The 25,548-nt window shown below is 41.6% G+C and overlaps 1 protein-coding gene across 7 annotated transcripts in view; it reads left to right on the top strand.

The window, feature by feature from the left end:
- Positions 1 to 25,548, top strand: part of VTI1A (vesicle transport through interaction with t-SNAREs 1A) — a 365,759-nt gene that overhangs the window by 235,674 nt on the left and 104,537 nt on the right. Inside the window, exon 9 of one of the 7 annotated variants that reach the window (XM_079900315.1) lies at positions 10,811 to 13,938. The exons of the other annotated variants lie outside the window; for them this stretch is intronic. Within the exon in view, the coding sequence (XP_079756441.1) occupies positions 10,811 to 10,814 (4 nt within the window). The 3' untranslated portion in view covers positions 10,815 to 13,938. Of the gene's footprint in view, positions 1 to 10,810; positions 13,939 to 25,548 lie in introns of those variants that run through there. 7 annotated transcript variants of the gene reach the window in all.

Below are 25,548 nucleotides of genomic sequence, written 5' to 3'. Positions count from 1 at the left end.
TGTTGGTATTTGATCTCCAAGTCTTAAAGGTTCATGTTCCCAAGGTTAAGAGTCGCAGAGAGCCAACTTTTATTTGTAACTAATGCTGAAATTACTCTGGAGATTCTAGAAGTATTACATTACAAATCACTCAGCTTTGGAAATCCTGCAGCTCGTGAGTTACAAATATCACTGTGTGAGAGAAAGGGGCAATAAGTGAAGGACATCATTCATAAACTTAATTTATACCGTAGCAGCATGATCATGAATATACTGTATGAGAGTTTTCTTCTCAGTGAGAAAAGGAAAAGGGAGCATATGAAGTCCATGAGTCAAGACCCCAACTAAAAGAACCAGGAAGTAAAGGCCTCCTTGTCTGGGGGAATTTGAGTGGGGCCAGGGGGGCACAGTCAACTTGGGCTGCAATATCCTCCTTTTTCTAATATCTAACTTCATGACCTGGGGTGAGTTGCTTGTTTATTGAGTAAGGCTTCCATTTTGGTGAAAGTTAAAGCCTAGGTATTTACAGAATCATATCCTTCAACAAGCATGGCACCAATGGCCATCTATGAAAAAGGTACACATAACAGTTTACCTCAAGGGGAGAACTTTAGTGGAACCAAATTCAATATTAAAATCAAGAATAGTTAAAGGCATTAATATGTCACACAGCTGCCTGGGTTTTTTTTAACCTTAATAAACTATATTCCTATAATAGGCACTTGGTACTCTCTGGTGTTAACTAGTTGGACTTGCTTTTCGGCTAGACCTTTCTTATTTTAAACTAAGTAGTGATCTGGTTCTTTGAATTTTCAATGACTTTAAGCCCAACAACAAAACAAAGATGAATAAATCTGTGTCTTGGTTACAGGAGTAAGCTATTATAGGCAAAATTCTACCTTTTACACTTTTCACCAATAATATCTACCACTGGATGTGTTTGTTTTCATTGTGAGGCTAATCTGCCCTTGCTATGAAATGTTTCTCTTTAAGAATTAAATCCATTAAGTCATCCCACTTTGGGAAGGGTTTTTAGAGTGATCTGAATGCATGACCTTAAAAATAGGGCTAGAATTTGGAATATAACGCATAACATATATAATTAATGTACAACATGTAAATGTGTGATATATCTTAAGGGGACAATATATGTCACCTACATCACACTAATAAATTCAAATTCAGGTTGTGCCATTTGAACAACTGCCACTTCACTCATCCTCACTAATGGTATTTTTCAGATCGTAGATTTTGATAGATGCACTGTGGAGTGTAGAAATAATCATCATTTAGGTAGCTGAAAAATAGCTTGCCAAAACTGATATAATGAAAGTTATTCAAGGTGTTCTGTCAAAATCCTTTCCAATTAGTGTTGAGGTCTTAAAGGGCCAGACTTAGCTTTTTATTAATATGTTCGTTTTATTAATGTATTTTTGATGTATGCATAGCATGACTACCTAATACATCTCATGATATTGCATAATTATGGTGCTTTTAATTTGTTATACCCCAGTCTATTCTCCAGTCTTATTTAAAATTCTAAATTACTTCATAGTTTCATAACTAATAACTCATTAGGAAGCCATGCCATGTACTTAAGGTTACCTCTAAGGCAATCCATATTTAACAAACTAGAGAAGTTCCTCACTACTTGACTGTCAGTGACCAGTTTAAATATTTAAAGTTATCATCTGACCCTTTGTCTAACCACTTTTAGAAAATGAAATAGTTTGTGTATAAGATGTAGGAAAGGGAAGTCCTTTCACATAGTCTTTTCCAAAATGAAGAAAACTAGCTGTCAGTAATCAAATACTTAGATAATACTATATATATATATATATATATATATATGACACCATGCTGTTATTATTTTTAAAGATTAAAGGGCCCAATTTTTCATTTTCTTTTTTCTTGTTATTTTTTGACAGGACATAGAAATTTAAGTATGTCATTCTACAGTCAAATTCAGATTTGTTGTCAATCACCATAATGATTTTACATTACTGTCTGTCTCTCTGTTATATCTCAGAAAGACAGCTTTTGACTTGTTTCTGTTCCCCTCCAAATGACGAGAAATTGAGACTGTTGTTTTTAATGCCTTGCTTTCTTTACCTCAATAAATGAACACAGTTAAAAATTATAATGGTTCAACCCTTTGCTTATTGAGGTGTGTCTTCCCTACATTACTTAGACCTTGTCTCACGATCTAATAAGTAGCTGAATGATGTTAAAAGTAGTCCAGCATAATGCTATGCTATAGTGATGTGTTTTTTGTTTGTTTGTTTGGTTGGTTTTTTGCGGTACGCGGGCCTCTCACTGTTGTGGCCTCTCCCGTTGCGGAGCACAGGCTCTGGACGCGCAGGCTCAGCGGCCATGGCTCACGAGCCCAGCTGCTCCGCGGCATGTGGGATCTTCCCGGACCGGGGCACAAACCCGTGTCCCCTGCATCGGCAGGCGGACTCTCAACCACTGCGCCACCAGGGAAGCCCTATAGTGATGTGTTTTAACTAATGTTTATTCAGTATCTATTTGATAAAAATAGTGCTGGGTTCAGTAGGGATGCAAACATGGGGAGATGTGGAAGATACTTCATATGAGGCAATGAGATAATTAGGGTCTATTTTCTGATGCTTGTCTTGGTCAGAGTTCTTAGATTCAGGAGGACAGAATCATCTATCTAATTTAAGCAGAAAGAGATTTATTAGAGCAGTGTATAGTGTCCTTAGGAAAGCCAGTGAAGCTCTTTTGGATGCTACAGAGCAGCAGAAGAGACCAACCGGACTCTCCAGGGACTGCTCACTGCTGCAGTCTTACCCCGAATGGCACCCAGGATACAGGAACTGAACTCCATAATCTCTACCGGAGCTGTCTCAGAAGAGCCAAATGCACCCTCCTCCCCCCCCCCCCCCCCCCCACACACACACACACACACACTTACCAGAAGTGCCTGCTTTCTCCCATGCAAGTGCCTCATATTGCTCACATCCCCTTGCCAAGTCTTGCACAGAGAGACATCTGCCTTGCAGAACCTGGGTGATACCTGGAACCTGGTTGGTTGCAAGAGAATCTCGAAAATGTAGTTTTTAGGTTTCTAGCCTTCCCAGTCAAAGAAAGCTGTTAAAAGGGATCCGGAAATGTATGGAATGAGCCAATGCCCAGTGACCCCCAGGGATGCTGTGAAATAGTGATTCTCAAATTGTATTCCAAGGAATCCTAAAATTTTGCTTATGCACATAAAGGTTGACAAGGAGGAAGAAGAGACCAGACAAGCAGGATTCTATCTGGAGCAGCTCCATGTTAATCTGATCTTCTGTTGGGCATGTCAATAATCCTTGAAGAAAAGTTTTATCAAAAAAAAAAAAAAAAAATTTTTTTTTCTCCAAGTTTCAAAACCCTTGCTAACCTGCAAATACAGGCATACCTCAGAGATAATGTAGGTTCAGTTCCAGACCACTGCAATAAAGCGAGTCACATGAGTTTTTTGGTTTCCAAATGCATATGAAAATTACGTTTACACTATTCTGCAGTCTCTTCAGTGTGCACAAGCATTTATGTCTTTTAAAAAATGTACATATTTAATTAAAAAATACTTTATTTGCTAAAACATGCTAACCATCGTCTGAGCCTTCAGCGAGTCGTAGTAGTAACCTCAAAGATCACTGATCACAGATCACTATAACAAATACAATAAAATGAAAAAGCTTGAAGTATTGCAAGAATTACCAAAACGGGACACAGAAACATGAAGTGAGCAAAAGCTGTTGGAAAATGGCACCAGTAGACTTGCTTGACACAGGGTTGCCACGAACCTTCAAATTGTAAAGAACACAATATCCGTGAAGCACAAAAAAATGAGGTGTACCTGGACGCCTCAATCTTCTGTCTACTGCTTTTCTTGTTAGCCAGGGTGTCACAGATACAGCCTAGCGTTTCTTTCCATCACAAGCTTTTTAACAGACCATCCTTTCTTAGCCAATGTTTGAAAATAATTACAAATTATACTCTTCTGTCACGTGTCTCCTTAGGGGAAGTGCTACTAACAGGCCCATTCATATTAGGGTTTTTAAGGGGAAGTCACCACCTCCTGAGGACATCTCGGAACACCTCAGTGGTGGAGGGCTACCCCTCCTCATAGCCTTAGGGATGAAGAGACTGGACACGTTTAACTACTCTTCAGCTACTTTGTTTCATTCGACTTCAAAAACAAAATTAGCAGTAACAGGAGACAGTGGTCCCATGGGTTAAAGTAATCAATGTGTGCTAATTAAATAACGTGGTACCTCTGCATTGATGCCTGTTTCATTTGGTGGAGAGCTCTTAGTAAGTCTTAACCGACTTTGGTCTCTGTACTTTTAATATTTTGTCATTCGAACTAAATTGAAGACAGTGTGTAGTTTAAGCTGAAGAGAGAGCTTTTACTTCACATATATCGGCCCTCATGAAAGGATTTCGTTTTTCTTTTTTTTTTTTTTTTTTTTTACAGTTGGTTATCTCTTCTTTTAAATATAGCAGTGTTTCCATGTCAATCCCAAACTTGGAAGCGTTTCTCCCTCATTCCCCCCAGGACATCTCCCACCATACTACATATGGCCTTTCCCACTCTGAACCGTAAGTGCTCCCCTTACAATGGATATGCCCTAAAGGAACCTGGATTTTGCTACCAATCCACTACTTACCCATCTTTCCTGTGTTTTCAGAGTAGCCTAACCTCACCCCTGCCTGTCATGCAATGTCCCAATCCCAGACCTGATCTGCCGCCCCAGAGGCAGACGAGCAGCCAACGTTTGTTTAAAGTAATGGAAATTTTCATCCTGTACACAAGGCACTGTTTGCCGTGTTGTTCCCACTTGCTTAAAATAGACTTCAGAATATTCTGGTTTTGTTATATTTCCCACAGTTTTCTTATATTAAAAAGTGATGAGTTTATTGAAATATTTGTAATACAAAACAGAAGAACCTGCACATTTTAAAAATATTAATTTCATATGTCTTGTTGAACATCTTGACACTTCTGAAAGGTATAGAGCACAAAATAAAACTCCCTGTAAGCCTCGTCATCCACTGAACCATCGTTGACACTTGAGAATGCGTTCTCCCCGCCTTTCTCTATGCGTGTTTTACCTGCAAACAATTGCATATTTCATTGGCATTTTAAGTTTTAGAAATTTGTCTGTGATTCCTGTTACGCCAAATAAAATTTTTTAAGTTACTGTCCTAGTTTGGCAGGTTATGTATTTTAACACAAAGAATATAGAGTCTGCCAGAATTATTTATCTCGGTTTAGCTTATAAAAGTCCTTTTGGGTCACATTTTTGCCCTTTTTTTCTACCGTCAGCTGTAAAACATCAGAGCAGAATTAGCAGTTGTAAGTCCTGGTTGCACTTTATTAAGTTTATGGTGGACTTTTTCAACCCTGTTCCCGGTGAAGTTTATTTAGATAAAAGGTTGATAACATTCTTCACCCCAAAGTTTTTTTCTTTCTTTCCCGTTAAGACAGTTCTTTCCAGGGACTTCCCTGGTGGTCTAGTGGTTAAGACTCCACCCTTCCACTGCAGGGGGCACAGGTTCGATCCCTGGTCAGGGAACTAAGACCCCACATGCCGTGCAGTGCGGCCAAAAAGAAATAAAATAAAAAAGACAGTTCTTTCCTGATAACATTCAAGAGGTTAAACATGAAGAGTCATTGCTTCTCTCTCATATAAACAGACCCATCCTTCCACTGTGTTAAGCCAGGTTTATAAAATATGTAATCTCACATGCAAAATAGAATAATTCTGTAGTATGTGTGTACGGTATGTGTCATACTGTGGGTTTGTTGAAATACAAAAGAACCCAGAAACATTTGTATTTTTAAAAAGACTGGGCCTCCACCATACCCTGATGCACAGAATTCATAATTTATGCTTGAACTTATTTAAATAACTGGAGTAACAGGTCTAGGTAAACAAGTTACATTAATTACAAGAGTTAACGTGAGCTTGAGAATATTTGTGTTAATGCTTCATTTTTTTCAAGTAAGACTCTGTGCATTCCTTACACAGAGGACTATTTTCCCAAAAGTGGTAAAAATGCAAACACTCATCTCTAATGTTTTATGCCATGTCAGCTACATCATCGATAGGATTCTTTGTTTTAGTTATTCTTCTTACCAGAGATAAGCTCTAAAGGATGTATTCTGCATACTAACTGAAGCATTACGCAGTACTTCTGCCAGAAAAGTCCCTGAATATTCCAAGTAAGAATTAAAGGAAATTTTGCATGACGTGGCGTATTTAAAATATTTCCACCATTTGGTGATCTAGTTTTTGATGGCCAAATATACCAATAAGTGTTACTCATCATATTTATACAAAAATCATGTTGTGTATATAGGTATTCATTTTGTAGCCTTTCCCACTTAGCAAGTTACCGTGAACATTTCCCCTTGACATGAAATATTTTCCTAAAGGATGTTTCTTACACAGTTTCCCTCGTGGGACTGCAAAGAGCAATTGTTAATTTGTGGGTAGAAATCCAGAGCTAGCAAGTTTGTGCTGTCCCCATGGTTGCGCGCATTGTTCCTAAACCATGGGCTTGCTGGCCTTCAAAGTTCTGTAGTAGGTTTTCTTTGGGATTAGCTTTGGGGGGTGGGGGAGGAGAGGAGCTACCATCACGTTCCTGATTAGACCACCTCCTCTCCAGCATATTTTCTCCTTTGGCTCTGTCACCTTCCTCCTTTTAAGTTCCTGCCTGGGACTTCCCTGGTGGTCCAGTGGTCAAGACTCTGCCCTTTCAATGTAGGGGCATGGGTTCGATCCCTGGTCGGGGAACTGAGATTCCCGCATGCCACGTGGCATGGCCAAATAAATAAATAAATGAATTCCTGATTATTCTTAGCCTTCATCTCCTTTTGGTCACCAGTAATTGCTTCCCTTTTGGAGGGCCTCCTCTTTTTCAGCTTCTGGTTGCTTTGCTGACAAACACCTCAGAAAAGGGACAAAAAAATGGAGCCCTGTAGTTTTATAGGGAAAGAGTTTATGGATAAAGACTTTTTTTTTTTTTTTTTTTTTTTTTTTGCGGTACGCGGGCCTCTCACTGTTGTGGCCTCTCCCGTTGTGGAGCACAGGCTCCGGACGCGCAGGCTCAGCGGCCATGGCTCACGGGCCCAGCCGCTCCGCGGCATGTGGGATCTTCCCGGACCGGGGCACGAACCCGTGTCCCCTGCATCGGCAGGCGGACTCTCAACCACTGCGCCACCAGGGAAGCCCCTGAAGACTTTTTTTTATCCTAGTTCCCAGCGCCCCTAACAGTGTCTGTCTTCAGGCAGAACTGTCCCTCGGTGCCTTGGGCAGGCTTCTGTGGTCCCTCTGCATCCTTCCAGCCACGCTGTCCTCTCGTCACCTGCATTACAGCCAGACCCAAATCCTTCCTACCCCCCAGACATGCCTCATGCTCTTCCTGGACCCGTTCAACAAGAGGGGCTCCATGTTGCTTTAATTGTACTGCCCCTGTGGATGTATCTACGTAGTATGCCTGTATTTTATTTCCGTCAGCACCTGTCTCATTCACCCTACCACATGGTAACTCCTTGAGAGCAAGAGTAGGTCTCTTATATATGACTCTCAAAGCACTGGACACAGTTGCCTGCACATAGAAGATGCTTGGTAACCACTGGCCCAGGAGAATTTTTAAACTTCTGATTTGAAACTATCAATTCTCTTCCAGTTAATGTCTTTCAATTTTATTTATTTAGTGATATTGCAGAGTAAGTTTGGAGATCGCCTGTGGCTTATATGAAAGCACGGAATGACCTATCTTGGTTATGTCTTGAAGCAATGCCCAGAGAGAGGCCAGTTCCAAGTTGAGATACACTCTCAGCTCGTGCCATTGCCTGTTGATTTTTTTCCAGGCCAGTAACATAACTTACCTTGGAGAGTCTTGAGCTATACACCTTAGCTCTGATTTCCAGAATCTTCCTCAACTTTGTTAGTCATTCCGCATTGTTGTTCTTTTGCGTGTATGAGCGTGGGGACCTTGGCTTTTGGAATAATATTACATTGCACATCAACTTCTGCCTCAAAAGAACTTTTCTTCCACAATTTTCTGCATTTCTGAACAGGTTACAAAATGTCACAATTCAGTAGGGCCAATTATTAGATTTTCATTTAATGGGCAGTTTTAATGTTCTCAGAGACTCTGAATAGTAATAGCATTTTAAACTACTGCATTCCATTTAAAGACTCACAACCACTTCTTCTCTCTTTGAGTGTACCTAGTTATATTTTTGGGTATCATTTAAATTCAGGCTCCCAATCTGTAGGAAAATCAATGAGCTAATGAATAGCCTCATTTTTTAAACTTTTCAAATATTTTATCCTAATTATAAGGCATATCTAGTGACATTAATTTGATGAAATCCCAAATCATCAGATTGTGCAGAATAGCCTTTACCATGGAGTACTTTAGAGCATTTTCAGTTTAACAAATGTACTGTTTTTTAGGACCAGATCATGGCTTTGCTTACTGTGAGAAAAACTTTCTACTGGTAAGGTCTGGAGTCCATGTCAGTGTAGGTCAAACTTTGTGCTTTTTTTTTTCATAGTTGTTTGTTTACCATGTTTTATTTAACCTATTAAATGAAAAGCATTCCTGCTATAAATAATAATCACCCCTGATGTATCTATAGCAAATTCTTCTTGGTAAATCACTCCCACATGCACTGTCCACCAGCTTGGTGAGCTTCAAGGTTACTCTCTGGCCATACAGTGAGTAAACAGCAAAGTCAAGTCCAAGACCAGTGACCTTCCACAAACAACTGGTGTGGTTCATGTAAACCACTTCATATCCTGTGGGGAACAAGATGGGGAGTCAGCCAGCAACAGTGATGACTGTTTGAGTCATTTATTTTCTGCCATGTCGTTCACAGCTCATAGGCTGTCCTCTGGGACAACAACAGAAAATGAATTCTCCAAACTGATGGAGGCTACAGTTTGAGAGAAACCGACACAGCAGGCGTCATTTCAGTCCTTCCTGCTATCCAGATGCCTCTTTGTGGTTCTCTGTTTTAATCCTTGTGCCTCTTTATCCTATTCAATTCTCTGTCCATTCTCCAGCTGAAGACATCTGACACTTACTCTCAGGGAAGTAGAAATCACTTACAAGCATCGCTTGAGCAGTCCTCATAGCTGTCCAGTAAGATAAGTCCAATGTAGGGAATGGAAGCCCCTCACTACTCCTTCAACATTTGAATGAGTCACCAAATCAGTAACCAAACCTAAACCTCCTGGTTCCCAGGCTGCTTCTCTGTTCGTGATCTACCACCAGCCAGAAAGTGGTAGGTGTCACATTATATCCAGCTGGCCAGTCAGCAACTTAAATTTATTCTTGCATACCTCCTTTGATTGGACCAATACAGAAGCAACATGTATTTTTAGCAAAAGCTCGTGGACTGTGGAGTTACAAAAATCAAAGTCTTCCTGGAAATAACTCATCTTCTTAATGATTTCTCTGCTAGGCCCACAATAGGACTCAGTAACTATCTGTGGGCTAAATGATATAATCCACCTAAATGATATAAATGCAACTAAAGGTATAATCCAGAGGGGAAGAAAGGAAAAAGAACGAATGGGCTGGAGATGTGAAACTGAGCAGAGAGGCACTTCCCTTTCTAAAGAAGCTGTGCTTAGTGCAACGCGTGTCCTATAAAGAAAATCTGGCATCGGGACAGGCTTGCCCCGCCCCGATTTTCCACTCGCATTTCACTTCCACTCCTCCCTCCCGCAAACATGAACTGATTTCCTTCTGCTGCTAATGAAGACTGCTGCCAGGTCAAGGGATTTTGATTACACAGCGTCTCATTGTGCTGTATGCAGATTTAATGGATTCAGACCATCAGGATGTGCTCTCCTTTTGTTGTTTTTAAATTTGGGGTGACAGATGTTGAGCACCTTTAAAATTCAATGGAGCAAAAGGTGCATCTAAGATGAGGAGGCCTCTACAACCGCGCCCAGATTGCGAGGGACACATTCCAGTCAACTCAGGAGTTTAGTTCCACTGAACTCCTATCTCGTGTTCGTGATACGGGACCCGTGTCCTAGCTCCAGGGAGCCTCTTTCCATGTCTACCTGACACTGCCTGGAATAGCCCCCACTTCCCATCCCCTTCTGGACCTCTGGGTTTGGAGGCTGAGCTCATGGTCTACTTGGATGACCCCTCCGTCCCCAGTTCCTATCTCTCTCTGACCACTGCGCTGCACTCACCAGCCCAGTAGGGTAATAGTGCTCACTTATTACTTAAGCCTCTTAGGAACCTAGAGACCAGGACTTTCCTTCTCAGTTTAAGAACTGGAGAACCTTGCGTATGATTTCCTTTTTTTTTTTTTTTAAATTTATTTATTTTTGGCTGCGTTGGGTCTTCGTTGCTGCGCGGGCTTTCTCTAGTTGCATCGAGTGGGGGCTGCTCCTCGTTGCGGCGCACGGGCTTCTCATTGCGGTGGCTTCTCTTGTTGCGGAGCATGGTCTCTAGGCCCGCGGGCTTCAATAGTCGCAGCACGTGGGCTCAGTAGTTGTGACGCACGGGCTTAGTTGGTCTGCAGCATGTGGGATCTTCCCCGACCAGGGATCGAACCCGCGTCCCCTGCATTGGCAGGTGGATTCTTAACCACTGCACCACCAGGGAAGTCCCGCATATGATTTCTTAATCATCGTTATTGTCATGATTGCTGTTGTCATCTTAATTGCCATTTATTTTAAGAGCACTGAAATGCTAAGTGCTGTATAATCATTATCTCATTTCATTTCATTTAACCCTCAGAGCAAACCTGTAAGGGAGGCATTATTATTTTCTTTTACAGATGAGGAAACTGAGGCTTAGCAAAGTTCAGTCACTTGCTCAAAGTCACACAACTATCAAGTCTCAGCCAGGATTGCAGCCAGTCACGTCCATCAGCCTTAAGAACTCAGCTCTTGGGCTTCCCTGGTGGCGCAGTGGTTGAGAGTCCGCCTGCCGATGCAGGGGACACGCGTTTATGCCCCGGTCCGGGAAGATCCCACATGCCACGGAGCGGCTGGGCCCGTAAGCCATGGCCACTGAGCCTGCGTGTCCAGAGCCTGTGCTCCGCAACGGGAGAGGCCACAACAGTGCGAGGCCCGCGTACCGCCAAAAAAAAAAAAAAAAAAAAAGAACTCAGCTCTCCTTGTCTGAACCTTGTCTGAAACCTGACACCAGCTGGGTTCTCATCCTGCAGTCAGCCTCCAAGGAACCTAAGTAACTATATGTGGACAAAGTGAAACGTCTATTTACAAATCAGACTATGCTTCTATTAATATGTTTCGTTTAGAGTATCGATGATGTTTTCAGTGATAAAGCAAGAGTCAGATTTTTAAGGAAATAGCTAAGCATATTTACCAGCTTCTTTCAGCTTAAATGGGGAAAAAAATGCTACAGTAGTCCTGAACAACTCATGTCTATATGCCAAGGTTGGCATATGAAATAATTTCCCAAGAGGTTGCTACCATAAGGCAAGGGGCAAAATGGCAGAAGAGGTCTTTGATGCTCTCCATGTTTGGTGGTGCCCAGCTCTTTTCTTCCGTTCTTTCCTGCCCACCCCACCCCAGCACCTTTGTCACCTCTGATGGCCTAATTCTCCTCACTGTAACCCCACCCGGGCCGGTCTGTCCCAAAAATGCAATCCCCAGTGGAAGCAGCCCATGAAAGAGAATCTCCGGGGAAAGCAGTCTGAGGAAGGTAAATTACACTAAGACTTAATCTTGGGACATAACCGAGTTTTATAAGAGTAGAAACGGAGACAGGCAATATCATGAACTCTGGACTTTTACCACTGCTTAGGACAGCCCACTGTTTTCCATGCTGTCTTGGATCTCTGCCCAGATCCCCTCTCGTCACTCTGTGCCTTTCCCCTGCTTCATTTTTCTTCATAACACTTGTCACTCCCTGGAATTGCTTTGTATACTTCTTGGTTTATCAGCATCTACGTCTATAGAAAGGAAGCTCCGTGAGAGCAGGAACTTTGCTTTGCTTGTTGCTAGAACCCTAGCGTCTGCAAGAGGGCCTGGCACGTAGTAGGTGCTGAATAAATATTTACCGGGTGGAGGGATCAGCCACTTGTCATGCCTCTTCTGAGCAGGGCAGCTTTTACTTTAACCCAGTTTTTGTCCAAAAGAACAAATTTAAGTAGCTATCAAACTCATGGTTTTACTGTTATTATTCCTTGAGAGGAGGTGAATTTTTCTTTCTTTAGAAGGCCAATTTCAACTTGACGTACAGAAAACAGTTAAGTAAATACTAGCTCAGGTGGTGCTCAGGTGCAATAAAGTCAGGAAAATGATATCTGAGTGTCTGGCAAACACTATGAGATCAGAAAATATTAGTGGACATCCTTCGTGTGAGTAAAAAATTGTATTGATCTACACAATTCATCTTGAAATAATTATGAGCCAACTTTTTCAATCTCACGTGACGTGTACTGTGTTCATGGTTCTCTTAGAATTATCTTGGGCTTTGGGAATTATAAGTAATGTACATAAAATTAAATCCAAAACATATCCACATTTGAGTTCAAATATTTCCTCTTTTAAAGTGTAACCATGACTTTGAAGTTGGGTTAAACCACAGATGTGTGTTTTTCTTCTATTCAGGTTCAATGATACCTGGTAATTTGGCATGTAATGATGGGGTAGGCTCAAGGATGTTCAAGAACAAATTGTACCATACTGTTAAGTTCTCCCTAATCTTACAAAAATGAACCATCACAAATTACTGAATTTTAATATCTCCTGAAACTCTCCCAGCAAAAAGAAGGAAGATACACTAATGACTAATTTAAATGCTAGAAGGCGGGGAGGGGTTGAAAGATAATCTCAAGTAAACCAAATTAGCCTACCTATCATTATGATTATTTTTAAGTCACAGCGTCTCATGGAAAATGCGTTTCTGTGGTGCCGGGTTTCAGGGATACTCTTTGTTAAAACCTGTGTAAATGAAGTTATAAAATTGGAACTAGTAGATGGGGCAGGTGATTGGACAGGGGGACAATAAATAGTGGGGTTGAAACCCTCTTGTTAGTTAAAATATTGGTTTCCATATGTTAAGAAAAAATATCTCACGCTCTCCATCTAGACCTCTAGACCTGTAGTCAGTGAGCCTGTGTACTTCTGTTTCCCCGCCAGATATTTGTTCCTGGCTGAAAGACATTTTATGGTATTTATTTGATGACACACACCTGCTGGGTAGATGAAAAGCTACTGCTCCTGAGGATGACCTACTTCAAGCTTCTGAGGACTTGGGCAGGTTGTCCTGCCACATCATTTGAGCCCATCTTGATGTCGCCTGTTGAACATATGTAAGACGAGTGCATTTGCAGACTTGTCAGAGGCAGAGTTGCTAACCCCAGGGAAGAGGTTTCAGAGTCAGTAATGACTTTGTAAGTGTACTGAGACAGGGAAGGCACACTGCTTTACCAAACCCACCTCTAGCATAGGAAGTGCTGCTCTCAGCACTCGGGATGGGGATTGGCCCAGAAACCTGCCCCCGTGGAGTGGACCATCTGGAAGGGGGATCTTACAGGAATCCACGTAATGTGGTCCAGGGTAAAGAGATGGACCCCAGGTGGGAGGTAGGGAGAGTGAGGGTCCAAGGTGACATGAAAGAAATTCTGAGGCAGTGTTTTCCTGGGAGTTCACAGGACAGAGAGAGATTTCTAGTTGAGATCAAGGAAGAGCATGGGATGTTTGAAATGCATGGAGACACTGTCATCAGCTTCGTCCTTTGAAGCCAACTTGTTTTTACATGTTCATTTCCACAAACATTTATTGAGCACCAGCTATGGTGACGAGGCAGACCTTAGGCCCTAAAGATACAAATATAAATAATTTATATCCATCTCTCAGTGTACACAGTGTAGTAAGAAAGCATACCTAAACAGGAATTTTATTATAAATGTAAATATAACAGTAGAGGTACACAAGGAGTTCTTAGCCCTGTCGGCCTTCCTGGGCTTGGTGATGCCCAGCTTGAGTCCTGCAGAGTAAGTGCAAGTTAACCAAAGAAGAAAAAACTGGGAAATGGAGGCATGAAAATGATACGTTGTACTCGGAAGCGACAAACTGTTCGGTTTTACTGAAGAGTTAAAAAGGTGAGGTGGGAATCAGTGGGTCCCTTAGAGGGGCTGTAGCTTCCCTACCCATCTCATGAGCCCCTTGCCACCACTGCCCGAGTAAGTGGACTGCCCCTGCCATGTAAATGCAGCTTCAGAGCACGTTCCGTCCTACCCCTTGCTGCCCTACGCTCCCCCGCGTGGAAGATCCAGAGATTCCAGGAAGAGGGGCCATTGACCCACTGCTGAGAAGTTATAAGCTCTGAATCATGAGTGAGTTGGGGTTTTACCTGGTGATTTAGAAGGAGTCTTTCTCCATTACTTTTTTTTTTTTTTTTAATTCATTCTTGGCTGTGCTGGGTCCCCGCTGCGGTACTCAGGCCTCTCACCACAGTGGCTTCTCGTTGCGGGGCATGGGCTGTAGGCGTGCGGGCCCCAGCAGCTGCAGCACACGGGCTGCAGAACGCAGGCTCAGTAGTTGTGGCGCACGGGCCTAGTTGTTCCGTGGCACGCGGGATCCTCCTGGACCAGGGCTCGAACCCGTGTCCCCTGCACTGGCAGACGGACTCCCAGCCACTGCGCCACCAGGGAAGCCCTCTCCGTTACTTTTATTTGCGTGTCTGCAGCTCATGGTTTGAAAGCCTTGGCTCCAAATGACATATGCCCTCGGTGTTATCTACGATATGACTCTCCTTTTGGGTCTCCTTCCCTCCTCTTCCAGTTGTCTGTTGCTGTGTAACGAATAACCCCAAAAGGTAACGGCTTAGAACAACAATTGTCATCTCTCACAATTTCTGTGGGTCAGGAATGGAGAGCGGCTTGGCTGGGTGTTCCGGCTCGGAATCTCTCATGAGGTCATCTTCAGATCAAGCCTGGAACCGGAACAGTTGGGAAGAGAGAGGATTCAGGAGTAGCTAGAGACTGGCTGGGACTTTCTCCCGTTACCGCTTTATTAATCTCGAGGCCTTTCCATGTAGTCTGTCTACATGAGCTAGTCTGGGCTTCCTTACGGCATGGAGCCTCGGGCTTACCAGCTTAGACCCCCCAAAGATGAGTCCCAAGAGCAAGACTGGCAGAAGCCGCATGGCCTTTCTTAAAGCCAGCCTAGGAAGTCACACAGCGTCACCTCTGCTGCATTTTCTTCCTCAAGACGGTCACAAGGGCCCATCAGGTTTCGATGGGAAGGGACATAGGCTCCGCCCCTTGAGGCAGGGGTGGCACGGTTGTGGAAAATCAGTGGGATGGGAATATTTTGTCTCCAATTTAGGAAAATATAATGTGCCACACACCCTCCAAGAACATTTTCCTCTGCTCACGTAATCCTTTAAATTACCTAAATATTAATTCACTCATTTTGCTGTTGCCCGAAAGCTTTCTAGTTCCCTTTCCACACCAGAATCCAAGGCTTCAGTGCACACACAAGAACCAAAACACCTCCATTGTCTGATGAGAGTCAATCACTCTAGTGTGTGGTGTTCCCCTTATGATGATAACACTTTATGAGCATATATACCCTGTTGCCCCATCTTCAAGGAAGCGCTACCTCAATCAGGCACTCGTTTTGTTTTTTTAATTTATTTTTTATTGAAGCATGGTTGATTTACAAATGTTGTGTTAGTTTCTGGTGTACAGCAGAGTGACTCAGTTATGCATTTTTTTTCATATTCTTTTCCATTACGGTTTATTATAGGGTACAGAATATAGTTCCCTGTGCTCTACAGTAGGACCTTGTTGTTTATCCATCCTGTACATGATAGTTTGCATCTGCTGATCCCAACCTCCCACTCCATCTCTCCCCCACCACCACCCCCCATTTGGCAACCACAAGTCTGTTCTCTGCGTCTGTGTGTGTGTTTCTGTTTTGTAAATAGTTCATATGTGTCATATTCTAGATTCCACTTATAAGTGATATCATATGGTATTTGTCTTTCTCTTTCTGACTTACTTCACTTAGTATGATAATCTCCAGGTCCATCCATGTTGCTGCAAATGGTATCATTTCATTCTTTTTAATCAGGCACTGTTAAATCCAAATATTGCTCATATCGTTCCCTGAGAGGCCCCTTTTTATCTAACCACAGCAAACTTGAGCTTCAGGAGTGAATGATTTCAAATCTGTCTTTTTATTTGCCGTTCACTGGATAGATTGATGGTGCTCTTATAACAGGGTTGGTCAGTAGCGTTTTGTGGAGTACAGGATATCTCCATGAGTAAAAAAAGAAAAAAGTTTAAAAAAAAGGGCCCAGACTTTGGCTTAAGGAACTTTAAAAACTGAAGCATTAGCATGTTCTTGGTAGGAAACCTTCTGATGTAAAGTTAAACTATTGATGTAAATTTTACATTTTTAAATAAGTACTATTGCAAGTGTGCTATCTTAATGAGGGCTTTTAGATTTTACGCATATATAGTGAACAGAAGTTGAGTTCTTTAAATATTTTCTGTTAAACATACATGATACATGAGCACTGGATTGGAGGGGTTTTTTCACCCTTGGATAACCTAGAAAAGAATATAGCTCTATTTTAAAATCCCTTCCAGTTCAAGAGTTAGCCAAGCAAACAATATTGACCAAGGTGTTGAATGCACCAGTAATAATAATGCTAACCTTTCATAAAGCTAAGTAATCAGGAATAATGCTGAAAATAAGAAGACGGTCATTTATTTACTCTATTTGGCATTGTTAGTACTAATAATGCATTTCAACACAGTGGAATTGCTAGATAATGCTTTTGTGACTTTTATGCAGGTTATTGTTATTTAAATGAACAGTCGACTGCACTGTAATGAAGAAATGCATGCTTTTCCCAACTCAGTTATCAACCAGGATTCTAGGAAAATGAGAATTTGTGTCTGCCTTCATTCACAGAGCAAACTGGAGGTCACTGTTTTCAATACGAACCTTTTTTTAGCTTTTCAGCAGTGAATAATTAGGAGCTGCTGCTTCTGAAATTACCTGTATTCACTATAGAGAAGGAAAGACTTTTATCTTCCACGATGAAATACATTTTCTCATTCAAATTTCATCATTCTTTTTTTAAAACGGCATTTTACACCGCTGAGTCAATCCTGGGTAGCATAAAATAAAAGAAGTAGATTTTGTGTGCTGCTGTAGCCTTGTTTATTCAATTTACTTCCTTAAATTTCAGCTCCGCCTTGAAAAATGATCCAAATGCAAAAATGGGTTTAAAGCAGTTGACTATATACAGCAGTTATCCACGTAGAATACTATTATACAAACACATGTGTTTTTTGCACTTTGATTTAAATTGAGTTGATCCTTGATCCTTATAATTTAATGATTATGTGCTTCTACTGAGTTTTTAACAGCTTTGTTGGGATACAGCTTACATATTATACAATTCACCCATTTAAAGTGCACAGTTCAATGGCTTTTAGTATATTCACTGAGTTGCGCAACCATCACCAAATCAATTTTAGAACATTTTCACCACCCCAAAAAGAAATCTGGTACCCATTAGCAGTCACTTCCCATGTCCCGCTAGCCCGTGACAACCACTAAACAACTTCTCTGTCTCTGTGGATTTGCCTATGCTGGACATTTCATATAAATGAAATCATATAATATGTGGTCTTTTGTTTTGGGCTTCCTTCACTTAGCATAAGGTTTTCACGTTTCATCTATGTTGTAGCATGTGTCAGTACTTCATATGTTTTTGTTGCCTACTAATATTCCATTGTATGGATATACAAATTTTATTTATCCATTTATTAATTGGTGGACATTTAGGTTGTTTCTATTTTTTGGCTACTATGACTAATGCTGCTGTAAACATTCACCTAAAAGTTTTTGTGTGGACATATGTTTTCATTTCTCCTGGCTGTATACTTAGGAGTAGAATTGCTGGGTCATATGTAAGTTTAACTTTTGAAAAAGTGCCAAATGGGGCTTCCCTGGTGGCACACTGGTTAAGAATCCGCCTGCCAATGCAAGGGACACGGGTTCGAGCCCTGGTCCGGGAAGATCCCACATGCCGCGGAGCAACTAAGCCCATGTGCCACAACTACTGAGCCTGAGCTCTAGAACCCACGAGCCACAACTACTGAAGCCGGCACACCTAGAGCCTGTGCTCCACAACAAGAGAAGCCCCGCTCGCCGCAACTAGAGAAAGCCCGTGTGCAGCAGCAAAGACCCAACGCAACCAAAAATAAAATAAATTAAAAAAAAAAAAAGTGCCAAACTGTTTTCTAAAGTGATTGGACTGTTTTATATTCCCACCAGCAATGTATAAGGGGTTCCAATTTCTTCACATCTTCCCCAACACTTGTTATTGTCTGTCTTTTTGATTACAGGCATCCCAGTGGGTGTGAGGAACTATCTCATTGTGATTTTGATTTGCATTTTCCAAATGGCTAAGACGTTGAGCCTCTTTTTATGTGCTTATTGGCCATTTGTATTTCTTCTTTGGAGAAATGTCTGTTTTTATTGAGTTTTTAAAAATTCTGTTACCTCACCTTAGGAATGTGGCTAGCAGAACTAAGTTGGAAATAAATATATCTTCCTAAAGGGAGTAATTTTCAAAACAAATTTACAGATTGAAGACATTGTTTTTACAATGGTAGTATTTCTGGGTTATAGAAGAATTGAATTGCTCTCAGGAATCAGTTTACTTCTGAAACTTTTTTCAATTTGATTAGCAATATATCAGATATTGGTGGTCCCAGAGTCATACCTAGAAAATGGCTTAAAGGTCAGTTTGTCCAGTTAACTCATTTTACAGATTAGGAAACTGAGAGCCTAAGAGGTGAAATATGTGGGTCGCAGAGAATTAATGATAGATATAGAACTATGCAGGTGGAATCCAGATAACTGAACATCTCTATTTAATTTAGAGAGAAAATAATGCACTCTTCAAATGGGTTCTTACTGATTTAAAAAAAAAATGGTGAACTGCTCTGCAGTTAGAATCCACAATATTTATTTTTGGGTATTTAACACATACTATTTTGTTTTATCCTCATAGTAACACATGTAAGATTGATATTATTTTTCTGTCCTATTGTGTGTAGGGAAGCAGGTTAGCTAGCTTGTTGAATGGCAGCTACATAGTGAATGGCAGCTACATAGTAAATGGCAGGCTCTAACCCAAACCTTCTGATTCCATGTTCATGGTTTTGTTTCCTCTGGTCTTTACAAAAAGACAGCATCAACACATTGTTACCCATGCCATCTTGAGAGCCTTTTGTTTCTCGTCACTAAATCACTGACGCAAGTAACCGATAGGTGGCATCATGGAGCATCATTTCCCATCATTAATATAGTTATTCAGCAGCACTAATATACCTAACTTTGGAAATAGGATGTAAGTTTCAAGTGACAGAAGGATTGTTCGAGAATAAAAATACAGTACCTGAAAGGATCTACTAATATAATAACATATTTCTGGAGTCCTTTTCAGTTGCAAAGCACTTGGCTCACGCTTTTGATTTGATATTTACAATTATGCAAGACCACTTTTTCTGTTGTGATGGGTTTGTCATATTCATGATGACACCAAGGCCTGAAGGGCTTTAGTTGCTGCACTCATAATGGCTCAGGCAGAGCTATATCTCAGATCCAAGTCTCTTGGCTCCTGTGTAGCCCTGTGTTCCCTCCAGTGTACCATGCTCCGCCTTAATGATGTGCTGAAGGACACTCATTTGAAAGAAGAGAAGACTTTACGCCATTATTCCAGGCAACAACAGAGCTATGAACAAGTAGAAGTTATAGGGAGGCAATTTTGAGGCCGTATAAAGAAGACTTGATCTGCTCAACAATGCAGTGTGTTGTCTTGTGAAGGAGTGAGGTCTCTTGTCATTGAACTGTTCAAGCTAGGGCTGGATGACCATCTGGGAGGATGCTCTAAAAGGGGTTTCTGCATTGTGTGTGTGTGTGTGTGTGTGTGTGTGTGTGTGTGTGTGTGTGTGTGTGTGTGTGTGTGTGTGTGTGACTGTTGTCAAGAGAAATGAGAAGGCACTTACGGTCCCTTCCAACTGTGAGATTGTGGGTCTTTGTTCTTAGTTAAGAGAATAAGCTGGTTTAAGAGGTCCTCTGTATCCTTACTGAAGAAAGAAGCTTTGAGAAACTCTTATCCTGCACAGTTGAAGGTACAGGGTCTTCTGTTTAAAAGAGAGCAGCCAAATTTATCACCTTGAACTACTAGTTTCCAAATGGTTAGAACAGCAGCTCCCGTGTCTGTGTATACACAGTCAGCACAGCAAAGCTTCCATATTCAGATAAGTTTAAATACGAGCCTTTAATATGTCATTGTCCTTTGTGATTATCGAAGAGGGAGAGAAAGTGTGCAGCAGTGTCGATTTTATTTTTTATTTTCACAAAGCCCTTCAGAAACATGTTTGTCAGTCTCACCCAGTGGTTCTCAGCTCTGGTGGCACATGAGGATCACCTGAGGAGCTTTTTAAAAACACTGATGACCAGGCCCCAGCCCAGACCAAATGAATCCAGATCTCTCAGGGTGGGTTCCCAGCGTCAGTATTTTTTAACAGCTCTCCAGATGATTCTCCTATGAAACCAGGGTTAAGATGAACTACTCGAGTGTAAGCATAAACTCAGGCAAACTCTGGACATTTGCTTTGTAATTTTGGCTGCTCTTTGGAATTCAGGTAATCAATTTAGAGCCAAAGCTCCTAAGTATGGTTCGAGGCAGCATCTCACGGTGATTCACGCTGCTGCTCTAGAGCCAGACAGGCTGGCTTTGTCCACTTACTAGTTCTGTGACTTTGGGCAACTTATTTTAATCTCTCTGTGCCTCAGGTTCTTAATTTGTTGATGGAGATAATAATGCTACTTATATGATAAAAGCTAAGGTAAACACCGGAAAGGAAATAAAAACTTGACATACTATGATATTACAATCATCGTCGTCATCATCGTGTTGTTTTGCTGTTGTTAGTAGTGGACGCTGTAGCAGTAGTGCTCCTGGCATAGGAGCTAAGCACCTATTGAGAAAACAGTCTGTTCTACACAAGGCTGCAAACCGGACCCGACCTTACTTGAAAACTAAAGGCTTTTCAGCCACTTTAGCAGCAGCGTACTGCCTCAGATTCAGAACTTTCCAATGAAGTGGAATGTTTTGTAGCAAGTTTTTTTGGGAGCTGAGGCTTAAACCAGGTAACCTCCTGCAGTTCGATCCAGCTCTAAAGAACAGGCCAGAGCTCTGCCAAGCAGGGGCCTGGACTGAAGGGTGATGCTGGGTTTCTGTTGGATAACTGGGAAAGGCATGCACTATGTATGGCAGGCTGACCTCCCAAATCCTCAGGGTAATCTCAGTTAACCGCCCACCCTGCTAAACCATGGGACCTGCAGTTCAGAAAGCATGGTTGCTATTCAATAGGAAGCAATGGCTCCAAACACCAGCGTCCGTGGCTAATCGTGCAAAAAAGGTGAATACAATTAGGGTGTGTGGGACAGCCTCAGAGAAAAATTAAAGTGCAGGATAGGCATAGTTTCTATTTAATTTTCAGTTGAAATAATTTGAAGTGGCTCTAGTCACTACGGATACAGTAGCAAGAGTCCCTTACTCTCTGGGGTTTAGTACAAGTGTGGACATTTCATGGATATTACAGGTTCTCTAACACACAGTTTCCATCAAGACAGCCTCCAGCTGCAATTGTGGAAGTTGGTGGAACATTCCTAGGAGGAGCTCAAAGGATTGTAAGGCTGAATAACATCTTTGTCTCAAAAACTTACGTGAGAATCTGGGGTTTTTTTCCCCTTTTCTCCTATAAGCGTTTTGTGGCTCACCATTGCAGACACTGCATGTCTTTGTAGCCCACAAAGTCCCCATGTTAATAGTTGTTTGCTAGTTGTGGTCATTTAATTGAAAAAAGCTGGCGTGGAGATATTACGGGTCTCAATAGGTCATTTTTGTATCAAGTATGGTGTCATTACCTTTGACTAAACCCCTTCCAAATCCAAATTCATTATAGTTCTTTAAATGCATTAATAACATGTAAGAGGATAGAAAGCTGGAGGAAAGATGTGTGTGGCCTTAAGTATGCCAGTCGTCTACAGTTCTGCCGTGGCATGTTGCCAGTGGTGCATTATAGAATTCCAGACGGCACGGTTCTGCTGGTACTAGTTTCGGATTTGCTCTGGGAATGAGGTCAGAGAGGATGCTAGACTGGAGTTCTCTTCCTTGCCTCTCCCAGAGTAGATCCTGGAAGACTCCATCCCCTCCCACCAATCAGACAACTGCCCCAACCTCTCTTGGGGGTTGTGGACTCAGCACAATTGCTCACTCCCCATGAGTTCCCAGGCATCTAGTTACCCAGTACTGCAGAGGTCAGGAAGATTGAACTCCCTTGTGTGAGCTGTGCTTGGCTTCCTCAGACGCCAGGGCTTGGTCAAGTATGGGTATGAATTCAAAGACTCGATAGATAAATGTTGTGTTTTTCATCAGCTCGCCTGTCTGAACTTGCTTTATTTTCTGTGAGATTCTCTCTTTAAATAAATAAATAAATAAAACAAAAACCTTTCTTACAGAAATTTATACAACACACAGAGAAAAATATAGTGCAGTGAACCCCCATATCCCAACACCCAGCTTTCACAGTTAGCAAATTTAGCCATTCTGGTTTTCTTTCCCTTCCCTTTTTCTTTTGTTTTCCTATACTATTTTAAAGCAAATTCCAGATATCTGATTTTAACTGTACATATTTTAGTATGTAGCTCTAGTACACACAGCATAACTTTTCAAAAACCTAACTGCAATACCCTTATCACACCTAACAAATTTAATAATGATTACATGCCCTGTCCAGGTTCAGTTCTCCCTAATTGTTTTACAAACGTCCACACACAACTGGGTACTTTGAATCAGGATCCAAACAAGATGCCCCTGTTGCATTTGACTGACCCAACCTTAAGCCTCTTTTAATCTATTACAGACCTTTCTCCTGTTTTTATGGTATTTATTTGTTGAAGAAACCAGATCATTGTCCTTTAAAAATGTCCACATTATGTATTTGACCTATTGCATCTTCATTGTGCTGTTTGATATGTTCCTCTCCCCTCCATACTTCCTGTAAATTAGTGGTTAGCTCTGAAGACTTAACGAAATTCAGGTTCAATGTTATCACATCGGGAGGCATAACACCTTTTATTGATGTCAAGATTGATCATTGGGTTCAGACGTGGTCAGCCTGATTCAACCATTATGAAGTTGTCTATCTACCTGTTAGCCTAATAGTTTTAGTAACTTAATCACTGTCTACATCCATTAGAGGTTACAAAATGGAGATTCTCGATTCTACCATTCTTTCTGCATTTATTAGTTATTATTCTATATAGAAGAACTTATTATCAATTACTGGGTTACTCTGAAATACAGTTCATACAAGAAAAGCAGCATAAAAGCCTCTTTCCATTTATTTATCAATTTTTAGAATATTGCCCCCAGCAACCTCCAAAAGTGACCAGTGAGGTTTGTTTGTTGTTGAGTATCATTATAAACACTTAGGGTTTTATCCATTTCATATGCATCAGTCCACTGTAATCATTACTCTTTTTGATGCTCAAATAGCCCATCTTTCATCAATGGGAGACCCTTCTAGTTGCCTCTGGTCACCTTTTAACTTAATTCCCCTAGTCTTTTCTGGCAGGATAAGGTACCCCAGGCTTCTGGCCTAAATCTGGAATCAGCTGTTTCTACAGGGAGTCCTGGTTCCTTTCCATGTATGTAAAGACCACAGTCTGGGCACTGGGAGTAGATTCCTTCTTAAAATCGTTACGTTTGTGTTGGAATGGTGACCTCATCTTCCTGGATATCTCGTTATTCCCGTTCTTTAAGGGGCATCTGGTTCCACCTGGATACTCCCTGCTCCACACACACTTATTAACAGCCGGTGCTCACCTCTCCTCCAACCAGACCCTACCTCTTCTCTCAATCTATCCATCCTTCCCTTCTAATCAGACGCCCTCACTCATCTTTGAGATTCTAAGACGCCAACGTGGGGAACACTTCCCTACTGCTGAAGAGTAGTTGTATTCGTTTTTTCACAGACTATTTTTTTTTTAAATTTCGTGAAGAGAGTTAACCTCCTGTTGCTATCCAAACCTTTGGTAGACAAATCTAGTCACTTTCTTAACCCAGAACAGCAGTGCTTTGAAACACCATGGAAATGGCCAGCCCAGTCACCAGATCCGGGGAGGCTTCATGAAAACCAACAGTCCCCCAGGTGTGTGTGTCTTCCTGGGAATCATGGGTGGTTGCATGTTAAAACTTTTAACTAGAGTTGCTGGGTAATGAAAAAATGTTGAGAAATTAGTTTACCTGAACCGTTTTTTAGGCCACATAGCCGTTTGAACATGCAGTGAAAACTAGGGAACTTCTCTCTAGAAAAATGCACATACACCCAAAATGTTATAGACAATCTCATGGTCTTCAAGGACTTCAGACTATCTTGGAGTCGAATTCGTTTTCACAGACTAGCTCCTGCTTTGCACTGGCTTGGTGGAGGCTGCAGGATTTGCAGTTGGAGCAGGGGTCTGGGCAGAAAAACACAAAACGGGAATCAGGGTGCCGGCTTTAAATTGCTTCACTGAACATTATTCCTTCCTTGGTCTAGAGCTACTGCTGGTGCCAGTCCATGAACTGTTTGCCGTTATCCTATGATGTCGTTAAGTAGAGAAATCTAGAGCAGGCATTTGAAAACATTTTAGCCATTTGCCATTACCACAGCATCCAAGCACGTGGTCAGTGGACTGGCCTCATCGAACAGCACGTAAACCATTGTGCACGCTGTTAAGTGCACAGCATGTGTCTGGTCATGTGAACAGGACTCCCCATTAGTCCTCGAAAGTTTGGAAATGAAACACCGAAGCAAGAATTATTCCTTCGTCTAAGATAGTCTGAGAAGCAACAGCAGTGGAACCCAAAATGCTTTTGCTCTGTGTGCTCTTGTGTTGTTTGAGCCCGTCTTCCTCCATCATCTGCCTCTATCACGCTGACCTAGAACAAGGCACACAGTAGGCACTCAGTAAATCTCTGCTGCAAGAAGACAGAGCAGAACAAAACTGCTCTCTTAAGAGAGAAGCCACTTTCTTTCCCCAATGATACCCTGCAGAAAAAGAATCCTGGTGTTCCCCAGGGAGTTGAAGCTGCATACATGAAGAAAATATGATAGGAAATAAATTATAAGCAGTCATTCTTCACTGAATGTCTCCTAGAACATGGAATAAGTAGAGTAACATTAAATAGCTGTTCCTCACTGTGGAAGTCATGAGCTTTTGGATGGTTTGTATTTCAGTGTACAGACCACATGAATTAACAAGTCATAGTAACAAATGTGGTCCAGTTTCAGGGCGGAAAAACCACCCTGCAGTAGTGCAGTCACAGGTATAATAATACTAACAGTGGGAAGAAAATTATTTAATCTTCAGAATAAGATTTTGTAAATGAAAGAAAATAAGATACAGTAGTGTACTCTGTGCCCAGTTTTTCCCTTCCTGTCATCTC

This window comes from Stenella coeruleoalba (genome assembly GCF_951394435.1).
Source record: "Stenella coeruleoalba genome assembly, chromosome: 16".
Lineage (NCBI taxonomy): Eukaryota > Metazoa > Chordata > Mammalia > Artiodactyla > Delphinidae > Stenella > Stenella coeruleoalba.
This window is presented reverse-complemented; position numbering and strand designations above follow the sequence as displayed.